Genomic DNA, 11231 nt, shown 5'->3' on the forward strand with positions numbered 1-11231 from the left:
AGCCACGTGTAACCTTGACTCGACCTTGACGTTGTGCAGGCCGCTCCTCACATACCTGGGGTGTGGGTAGGGGTTTGGGGGAGGAGGGGGGTGGGGGGGACTGGGTTGCGTGTTGTTTATCGTGCAGCCTTGTAGTTGTTCGGGTGTCATGCCGACATGGCTGTCTTGAGTTCGTCAGAGTAAATGTTATTGCGATCCACTGGTAGATACCAGTTGCGTATATTGTATACGGGGGGGGGGGGAAGTTGACAAGGGAACGCACTCCATCGCGTACACGCGAGCGCGCGCGCGCGCGCGCACACTGCCTCATGCCCACATGAAAACACGATGTGAGTGCGAGTTCTGTTCTCGCATCGGCAATTGTCCTTTTTTTTTCTTTCTTTTTTTTTTCACATTCTCGCCCACCGCCCCCTCCCCCTCTGTCTGTCTGTCTGTCTTTAACTGTTCGTCCAGGGACCTGGTATTTCTCTGGAGACGAAGGCTCGTGTAAGGAGACGGCAAGTGGACGGGTTTGGGAGGTTCTTCCCACTTCTTTAAACATATAGCCATGGAGGGTTTTGTTGGGTCTCGCCCTGCGCCTGTCCTCAGAGCATTAGAAATGGAACGGGCTGATGGTGGTGATGATGGTGGCGATGGTGGTGGTAGTAGTGGTGATGGTGGTGGTGGTGATTGTAGTGGTAGGAAGAATTAGTAGGTGATTGTAGTGGTAGGAAGAATTAGTATGTGTGTAAACTGACGGGGAAGAAAGGATGTGTGAGTGTGTTGAAGGGAAAACACCACCTAACATCGTCGTTGATTTTGAATATTATAATTATGAATAGAGTGGTGATGGCTTTGTCTTGGATCATCTTTTGAAAATTACCAGTTTATTTGTTTTATTAAGCCTTTTGTTTTCCTGTTTTCTGCGCCCTGACCTCCTGCTTCTTAACTATGTTTACTTTTCGATTTGTGTTTTGATTTTGTTTTGCTTCATCTCTTTCTCTCCACACCCCCTGTCTGTCTGTCTCTCTCTCCTCTAATTCTGCTCTCATTCGCTCCCCTTGACTTCTTGTCTGATTTCCTTCCTGTTTCTCTCATGATTCTCCCATCCCCTCCCACCTCCCGCACCCTTTCTCAACCCTCCCCTCCCCCCCTTTTTTTCTGTCTGGTCTTTTCTGCCTTTTTTTTTTTTGCACTCTTTTTATTTATTTATTTTTCCCATTCTACCTCACTTACTTACCCACTACTCCTGCTTCGTTCGTGGGCTGCAACTCCCATGTTCACTCATTCTCGAGTGGGCTTTTACCCCCGTCATGTAGGCAATCATACTCCGTTTTCGGGGGGTGAGGGGTGGGGGTAGCCCACTTCTCTCCCTCTCTCCTAGCTTTCGTATCCCCTGCCTCCATCCCTACTTGCATCATTTTCTTTCTTTCTTTCCTTTCTTTTTTTCTGTGTTTTTCTCTATTTTTTCTCTCCTTTTTTCCCCTCTCCTGTTGTTTTTCTTTCGATTTCTTTCTTTTTTTTCCCTTTTTTTGTTGTTAATTGTCACAATTCTTTCTGTTCAGTTATCTTTCTTTGTTATATTAAGTTTTCCTAAATAATTTGTAGTATTATAAAGTATTTTATAGCACTGTGGTGAAATTTTTTTTCCTATCAGTACCGAGATGGCTCCTTGGGATCAGCTTGGCTGTAAGCATGAATGGAATCGATTTCTTTTCTTTACTTTCCTATTTCTTATTTTGATTTTTAAAATTCTATTTATAGAAACATTAAGTCAAGAAGACAACAGGGATGAAGGATGGGAGGTCGATGGTTAAAAAAAAAAAAAAAAAAAGAGAGAGAAAAAAGATGGGAGGTTGGGGGTGTGAGGAGAGGGAGTCAGGGAGGGGTGGGGTAAATGGGAAGTGCGGTGGGTGGTGGTGGTGGTGGTGGTGAGTCATTGGGAGCGCGTGGTGATGATGTCATCCATCGATAATTTTATGCCAGCCACGCACCACAGTGTAGCAACAAAGGGCCTTGCATTTCAACGAGACTGCAGAAAAAAAGAAAAAAAAAAACTAGGTCATATGACACACAAGGCTCGCGCACACACACGCGCATTAGATGAGAGAGAGAGAGAGAGTTATTGAATTCAGGTCAAGGCCCTCTCATCATCTTTCTGAAGAAGAGGCTCGTGTGACGCGTTATACTTATAGTGTAATATAACGAGACAAAGTAAAGAAAAAAAGAAGAAAAAAGAAGAAAAAGTAGAAGGGAAAAAAAAAGCTGTTGGCTGTCTGCATCTGAATAGAAATCGGAAGAGAAAAGAAGTACGTTTTGAAAATATTAATTTGTCATTTTTATGGATCAAACACACACACTCACACACACGACACACACACAGACACACAGACACACACACACACACACAAAGAAGAAGAAGAAATAAAAAGTAGTACTAGCCCTTCAAATGTATGTCACGTCAATCTCTTCTCGCCATGGGTTAAGGTCACTTTGTTCGGCGCTGGGGTCTTGACCCCATCATTCACGCGATAATGAGTTAGGACAGGCGTTTTGGCCGCATTTTATTTTGTGCATGGAGAGAGACATGCGTAAAAACTATGTTAAGTTCTGTTGATGATCGGTCCCTCTTCTAGGTGTGTGTGTGTGCGTGCGTGTGTGTGTGTGTGTGTGTGTGTCACTGTGTGTGTGTCACTGTGTGAGTGAGTGACAAAGAGTGAGGAAGGGAGACGCGGCGTGTGGGGGTGGGGGTGGGGAGAGGGGGGTTGTCCAGCACCCAGGGCAAAGAGGTGAGATGAGGTGTGGAGTTTTTGTGTTTTGTGTGTGTGTGTGTGTGTGTGTGTGTGTGTGTTGGTGGCGGGGTGTGGGAGAGGTCATTGTCTGACACTGAATACTCACGGACTGCGTTTTTATGTCGGTCAGCACTGAAGGTGGATTGGCCTTGGTTCCTCTTATTATTATCATTTAAAAATATTTTTACAAGTATATAGGGAGGGGAGGGGGGGGGGGGGGTAGGGAGGGAGGCGTTTGGTTGCTAAATGTTGGAGCGCATGCATTTGTGTGTGTGAGGGAGAGTGAACGTGTGTTACTCTGTGTGTGTGCGCGCGTGCTTGTGTGTGTATGCTTGCGCGCGCGTGTGGGTATGTGTGGTTATGTAAGCTGTAAATCAAATGCAAACTTGAATCTCGACTCGCTTATTATTGTGGTGGTGGTTGTGGAGGTGGTTATGTGTGTGTGTGTGTGAGAGAGAGAGAGAGAGAGAGAGAGAGAGAGAGCGTACACGCGTGTATGAGTGTGCACACGCGTGCGCGTGTGTGTGTGAGACATGGTAAAGCGAATGGACATTCGTCACACCCAAACATGGAAACGGATGCTTTGTATGCTCGTGTTTGTGGTGGGGAAACTGAACAAAGAAAACACTCCGTGGCTTTGCTGCTTGTGTGTGTGTGTGTGTGTGTGTGTGTGTGTGTCTTTGAGAGAGAGAGAAACATATTTATTGATTAGGCGTTTGACCCATTTCAACAGAGGTTTAAACATACCAAGAGGAATGCAATGCAAGTAACACAACAATGGCTGAAAATTTACATAGTCACTCACAGGAGGGAGAGAGAGAAAGTAGTACAAGAGCGTGAGTGAGTGGGTGTGGGTTTGGGGGAAGGGCGGGAACTGCTATGATATTTATGTCCTGTGTCTGAAGTGCCGAACAAGTTTGAATGGAAAACGCCCCTCCATCATTACCTCAACCCCCCTCCTCCTCAGCCTCCCTCCTTCCTCCCAATACCCTCTTCCACCTCCTCTGTGTGTGCACGCGTGCATGTGCACATGCTATGAACGCGCGCACGCGTTCGTTCGTCTTCAGTTTAACGTCTTTCCACTTGAAGTGATATTAGAGCGTGTGTGTGTGTGTGTGTGTGTGTGTGTGTGTGTGTGTGTGTGTGTGTGTGCGCGCGCGCGCGCAAGCGTATGTGCAGTGCAACGTTAGAACCAAACTTCCCGAAATGAAAACGGTGCTTGTGCCCGAATCGAAAAAAGTTGTTCAGCAGGAACCTGGTCAGACAACGAATACCGTCGAGTGAGACTGATGGTGCAGTCTGTTTCTCCCCCCCCCCCCCCCCCCGCTCTCTCTCACGTTGTGATTAACAATGGTTTGGTTACTTAGTGCGTGAGATTAGCCACACTGACGTCACGACAGCGGATATGAGTGTGGTGAATCCCGTTCACTTTTGAAGGAAGGATGGACTTCGTGTCAACAAAAAGCGGAACCTTGCCCCATTCTTTCCTCACCCCCTTTCTTTGGAAGTCCGCATTCTCGTCTCCATCAACACAACTAGTATCTGTCCCAGCAAAAATATTTTGGCCCTTTTTTTTTTTCACGTAAAATGTGGAACAGATAGATTGTTCCTTTCGCGGAAGTGCATTCCTGCGCGGCATTGTTCTCACGTTTCTGCCACCGCAAAATGTAGACAGAACCTTTTTGTGTGTGGCTGATTCATACACACATGTAAAGCCCCCACACACTGCACTCGTGTGTGTGGTTTGCCGCATCTGTGTGAGACTGGAAGCACGTGGAAGGCGTACAAGGCCAGAGCAATGTATGTGACAAAGTCACGTTTGTGATGTCTTAGTAGTGCGTTTGTCCACACTCCGGGCGTGAAAGCTGTGCGATAAACGGCAACCCGACCAGTGACTTTTAATGATATAGTTGTAATCCACATGTTATTTTCATCCACACACATGTTCCCTGTTTGGTCGGTGGAACGGGTTCTGAGTACTGTCGGACTAGTCTGAGTTCATGGTCACACGTGTTCTCGGAGGCCAGTTGGAAGCGGTGGAAGGTCATTGTCACGGTGGTCAGCCATACGGTCATTGTCACGGTGGTCAGCCAAACGGTTATTGTCACGGTGGTCAGGCGGTACTATTGACACATTCCGTCACTGACCAGAGACTGAAACGCTCACGCGCGCGTACACACACGCACACACTCACACATACTCCCCCCCCCGCCCTCACACACGCACTGTGACGCACGGACACACACACACACACACACACATACACACACACGCACGCACGCACGCACGCGTACACATACATACATGCACATACACACACAAGAAAGAAGTAAAAGACTGAAAAGAAAAGACTCCGGGCGGAGGGTTAAGCTTGCTAACGGTTGACGGCAACAACGAACGTTGTTGATTGTCTTGAGTGGTGAAAGAAAGGCGGGGGGATTTGGGACCCTCTACAGGGGCTTTGTAAGGGGACTGACCAGATTAACGGTCGCAGCACAGCACGGCTGAAGTGATTATACAGGCGTTCGGTTGTTGGTGGGTGGGTTGTTGGTCAGGAGGTGGATCAGGAATGCTGGAGAGAAAACTGGATCAGCCAGTGAACACACACACACATACACACACACACACACACACACACACACATATATATATATATATATATATATATATATAGAGAGAGAGAGAGAGAGAGAGAGAGAGAGAGAGAGAGAACTCAAAACGAATAAGGATTAGGATTTAAGGCATGGTCAGTTTTCCAATCTGTTCTTGCTAATCTACAAGAGAGAGAGAGAGAGAGAGAGAGACTCAGACGCATATACTTGAATATCACAGACCGAAGGGCTGTTCACACATTCCAGAGAAAACTTGGGAAGATAACAAACAAACAAGCAAGAAAGCTCCAGACCACACGAACTTGATGTCAAGAAAACATCGTGCTGATCAGTGTTAACGGTGGATTTGTGGTATGAGAGTAGGTGCCGTTCACTTTGGCGTTGAACTTCCCCTCTGGCACGCACAGACGCACGAACACACACACACACTGGGAGGGTGGGAGGGGAAGAGAAGGAAAGTTGTGGCCTGTCAGGTGACACGCTTTCTGCCTGGATACCTTAAAACATATCCATCCCCCGACCTTCCCACCCACACCCTGACGCAACGCCTGCTCGGCGCTTTAAGTCGCGTTGGTTGCAAGGAGTTGGTGCGATTCTAATCGCTCTGTGCCCTCACTGTGCTCATATTATCTCTCAATCTCTCGCACTACAAGTTTGGCGGGCTATGGTGTCGCCAGGCAAGACAGGTAAAAGTGGTCAGAGAGAGAGAGAGAGAGATCTGTAAAGAAGAAAAAGAAGGGCCGCACGCCACCGGCAACGTTTGTAGGGGAAGGGTGCGTTGGGGGGGGGGGGCCGGGGGGGGGGGGGGGGCAGAAGAGAGGAAGGAGTGGAGGGTGGAGGTGCGGCGCGCGCACCCACTACTCTGTATCGGTGGTGGTGATGGGAAACCCCGACAGCAATACCATGCTGTCAGTTGCGCAGCTCCGTCCTTTCGTACCACGTGCTTCCGTCAGTCGGCCCGAAACAGTACTGTAGGTAAGAGTGCCCCGCCATGCTGTTGTGTGTACGAACTGCGGCACATTCACACGGAACTGACTAAGGCGTGAGGATTGTCTCTGTTGCTTTTTTGGCGAGAGAACTGTGTTACCCCGGAATTCAAGCATGCCCACCCAGTCAGCCTCAACTTGTTTGTTGTTCTGTGGAATCCAACGAAAACGGTAAACGTGAAGTCAGTGCTACTGCTGAATTTATTCCTTGTACAGTGGTGTGGCTTTGTTTCAGTTTTTTTCTTCTTTCTACGAGACACCGGTCGATGTGAGTGCTGAAGGCCCACACAAAACTCGAGTGGCGGAGAGAGAGAAACGCATGTTTTGATTCTTTGAGGTTTGAAAAGTGTTGGCTATTGACTTTTTTGTTGTTTTGATTTTTTCTCTTAGATTCATTTGTTTTATTTTATTTTACTATTTTTTTTTATATACAAGTACAGAACTGTGTAACCCCAGGATACATACCTACCTAGCCAGCCACAGATTGTTGTTCTGTGCAGATCAACCGGCGGAATCGGGAAACGTAACGTCAAGACATTGTTGAGGCTTTCAGTTTGTTTCAAGACAGGTCGATGTCAGTGCCAAAGCCCCGGGCACTCTACACACACAGTCACACACACGGTGTGTGTGTGTGACTCGGGTGGCTGAGGGAGAAACGCTTTTGTTCCGATTCGTTAAGGCGGTTTGAAAAGTGGTGGCGGTTGACTGAGACCTTTGCCTCTTTCGTCTGAGTTTCTTGACCATCTCTGGGTCACAGCTGAACCACAGCGGTGTGTTCGGTGACAAAGGAGTCGCTTGGCGAAGTTGGCGCTGTCTGGGAACTGTGAAAAACGAGTACCGCGAAAAGCCGGGTACTGCTCGTCTTTGTTGTACCTGGAAGGAAAAGTGGCGCGTTTGTTGCCAGTGTCCCCGTCAGATTATACCATCCGTGTTTGTGTAGCTGTTCGTCAGAGCGTAGCGTGTGTAGCAGTGTGCGGGTAGGTCAGTGAAGGTTGTGGAGTGTGTAGACAGGGTAGGTTGACAGTCACTGTAGCTTGGGGCGACGTCCGTACCCGTGTGGAGTGAAAGAAGCAGTGAGGCAGGAAGGGGAACAGCTAGACAACAAGGCGGTCACGGGGCGCGCTGTCTGACACCAAAACACAAAGCCGTGAAGGGTCAGGCTGAAGCCATCTGCCGCGCGCTCGTGTCTTTGTCCCCTACCCCGCCACCCCCACCTCTCTTCCCCCGTCTGTCCCTTCCCTCTCTCTCCCTCCCTCCTTTCCGCCGCACGTGGAGCTGCTGTCTTTGTGCTGCAGGTAGTAGGCTGCCGCTGTCGTCGTCGTCAGTCGTCTCTGTGTCTCTCGCACACATGTACACCACACACGCGGCTTGTGCAAGAGTCCTGATCAATGTCTTTGTGGCTGCGCGAAGCAGCAGTTGAGCCCGCAGCGAGTGACTGAGGCAGGCAGCGGAAAAAGAGGACAGTCCCACCGCCCCAGTATCGAGGATCGAGGTGCCCTCCTCTTGGTGTGTGTCTAGTCTAAGTGGGTGAGGCAAGAGGGTGCACCCCTCAGATAACAACAATAATGCCAGTGGGTCAGTGAAGTAGCGCACGGCGGGCCATAAAAAGTCATGGGCAGGAGCAAGGGAGAGCAAAGGGCCGCCGGCAGCAGCAGCCCACGGCGCTCGGTCAAACGACAGGTGGTCAGTGTGCGAGGTCCCGGTGTGGAAGTGGTCAGCGAAGAAAAGTTTGCCCGTCGCTTGGAAGGCATGAGTGGCTGTGTCAGCTGCCACAGGGAACGGTACAGTGGTACTCCTAACGGACAGAACCGTGGCGGCAATGCCATGCGACCACAACGCAACAAGAACGGCAACAACAGCAATAGCAACAGCAGCAACAGCAGCAGCAGCAACAGCAGCAGCAGCAGCAACAACAACAACAACAACAACACAACAACAACAACAACAAGAACAGCGGTAAACAGGGACGTCGGGGCAAACAGGGGAGACGGAGGCAGAGCAAAGCCAACACGCCCATCGTCATCCACATCCAAGACACACTGCAGTCTGCGATGAAGCACCGACAGCGTAGTTTGGACACGGACTCCGACTCGGTGTCGGTCCGGTCGACGGACGAGGACGTTCCTCGGGACATATTCGGCGACGTGTCGAGCATCCCGGAGTTCATCCCCAAGCAGTGTGTGTACCCAGCCCCTGCCTGTCCCCCTGTGTTACACCGCCCTTACCCCGCACTACCCACCGTGTGCCGACAGCGGGAGAAATCCAAGAAAAACTTGACTGCTCTGATTTCGGTCATCGAGAAAGGTAACCACGAAGAGTCGTGCCATACCATCGAGTCCAACTTGGCGGGGCCGGCCTCAAGAACTTGTAGCAAGCTGTGTCATCTCCTCAACAACGAGGTGTGTAGCCACGAGAAAAGCCTTCCCCAGCAGCGCAGCATTGCGGACTGTGAGAACATTGACGTGATCTGCAACGATCTGTACGAGCATGAGAAGCGAGTGGAGGGGGTGCAGGACGGGGCGGACACGGACTCGGTGTCCGACAAATCCTCCGTGTCCTCCTCGGGCTCCGAGGCCGTGTCTGACCACGACAGCCTGCTGGTTGAGGAGAGCGCAGGGTTCGAGTTCAGCCCCGAGGAGCTTCAGAGGCTAGCGGAATACACCACGGGCTACCCCATCTACCGGTACGACTGTGCCCCCTCGGACTGCCCGCAGTGCCTGTCCATGTGGTACTACCACCACCACCAGGCCTCCTACCCCTATGGAGGCTACTACCCGGCCTGGTCTCCCTACCCGTGTGACGGACACACCGAAGGGGAGCACGACACCACCCTGGAGGCGTCAGAGGGGGAGGAGGAGGAGAAAGAGGTGGACGGGGGAGTGGACTCCGAGCTCAGGCCGAACCACGTCTTGTGGAGTCCCCGGGGAGTGAGAATCCCCAGTTCCGGCACCCCGCCCTCCACAAGCCATGACCCCGTGTGGGACCACGTCAGCTGGAGCACCCCGAGTGGAGGAGGAAACACGAGCACCCCCAGCTCGTCACCGCCCTCCACTCCCTGCAGTGTCACTGTAGACTGTTCTAACCCCGGAACCACCATCACCACCTCCTCCTCACCATCACCTCGGGCGGTGAACGCGTGGTCGTGGACCAGGACCCGCCAGCTGTGGGACATCGACATCTCGCATCACGGCGGGCGGGACCACCCCCACCTCAACCAGCGGCAGCAGCAGGGTTTGAATCCCTACCCCAACAGCGTGTTTTTGGACCTGACGGGCACGGACGTGAGCATTTCTGTGTACTACCACGACAGCCTGCTGCAGGACCCCGGGGTGCGGGCCACCCTTGACTCCATGGGCCCCGGGGTCATCCCCGCCCCCACCCCCAGCCCCCTGTACTCCCTGTGCTACCAGGGCTCCTCCCTTCTGGGCGGCCTCCCCCTGCCACTGTCCCTCTTCAGTGACCGCGTCCCGCTGCCCAGGATCGCCATGGTGCCGCCTCCTGAGTTGACGCGATGTGAGTATGGGATTAGGTTGGTGGAGATTGGGTGTGGGGTGGCATGGAGAGAGAGAGAGAGAGAGGGGGGGGGGGGGGGGGGCAAGACAGACAGACAGACCAAGAGAAATGGAATTTTGTGAAATGTTTGTCCAGAAGAGAGAGAAATGAAATGAAGACGAGAGAGAGACAGACAGACTAGTCAGAGAATCAGAGAGAGAAAGAATGTTTATTCTCTTCAGGTTAAGGCCTTGGCAAGTGTGTGTATGTGTGTGTGTGTGTGGGGGGGGGGGGGGGGGGGGGGGGGGGAACAAGGGCTGTAGGGGTTTTTTTTTTGTGAAGGGTGGGGTGCTAGTACTAGTACTATACAGGCCTTTGAAGTTGCATGGCAGGACCTTAGGGTTCCTGTGTGCCATGTGAAGCTGACCTTTTCTCACTGAACGGAAACAGGCGCTGTGAATAGTATCCCGTTTTTTGTGGGGGTTCCGGTGGGGGGGGGGGGGAGTTCTTCCACGTGAGGGGTGGAAGTGAGGGTTAGCAACAGATGGATAGATGGGGTGGGTAGAGAATGGAAGGCGCTGCTATGGCTAGCAGAGAGATATGAGAAGTTGAGTTCTGTGTGTATGTGTGTGTGTGCGCGCGCGCGCGTGTGTGTGTGAAACAGAGAGAGACAGAGAGAAAAGAGAGTCATATGGTTAAAATCATATTAAAAGAGCGTCCATGTTAAAATAACGAGAGTGAGTGAGAGAGAGAGAGAGAGAGTGTTTGTGACGGACTGTCCGTTCTGTGCAGACTAGTAAGTAAGGTTGATCACGTTGGAGGCCGGGTGTTAGAGTGGACTGACTCAAGCGGATTGTGTTCGATTAGTTCTGCAGGTTACGAAAGCCTCTTTATGGCTCGATTGGCTCAGTGTTGTTCCCTGGTGGCCACGCATGCAAGCACATACCCTCGGAAGCGTGCACGCACACATAGAAACACACACACACACACACACTCTCACACACACACTCTCTCTCTCTCTCTCTCTCTCTCTCTCTCTCTCTCTCACACACACACACACACACACATTCTGATGTGATTATACAGAAATATTTTCAGTGTTTTTCACCATATCATGATGCGAGCTCTGATGGTAACGCTTTTTGACAGACAGTAAAACTTGAGTGACGTGCAGACTGTCGGTGTGTATTTGTGAGGGGGAGGAGGGGGGGGTAGAGAAAGCGAGAGCGAACTCTGGAGCTGAGTATTCGAAGAAAGAAATAGTTTCGTGTGGGTGACTTGGATAAAGTTTTGAATAGTGTAGGCATACAGTTCATTAAAGAAAATAAAAACAAAATATCAGAAGAAACAATCAGGATGAACACACACGC

General features: G+C 50.9%; 1 protein-coding gene across 1 annotated transcript in view; it reads left to right on the forward strand.

The window, feature by feature from the left end:
• Window positions 1-7980: 7980 nt before the first annotated feature.
• Window positions 7981-11231, forward strand: part of LOC143292236 (uncharacterized) — a 42965-nt gene continuing 39714 nt past the window's right edge. The window contains exons 1-2 of the mRNA XM_076602425.1: window positions 7981-8130; window positions 8334-9882. Coding sequence (XP_076458540.1) covers window positions 7981-8130; window positions 8334-9882 — 1699 coding nt within the window. The remainder of the gene's footprint in view (window positions 8131-8333; window positions 9883-11231) is intronic.

This window comes from Babylonia areolata, chromosome 18 (assembly GCF_041734735.1).
Source record: "Babylonia areolata isolate BAREFJ2019XMU chromosome 18, ASM4173473v1, whole genome shotgun sequence".
In the NCBI taxonomy this organism is placed as follows: domain Eukaryota; kingdom Metazoa; phylum Mollusca; class Gastropoda; order Neogastropoda; family Buccinidae; genus Babylonia; species Babylonia areolata.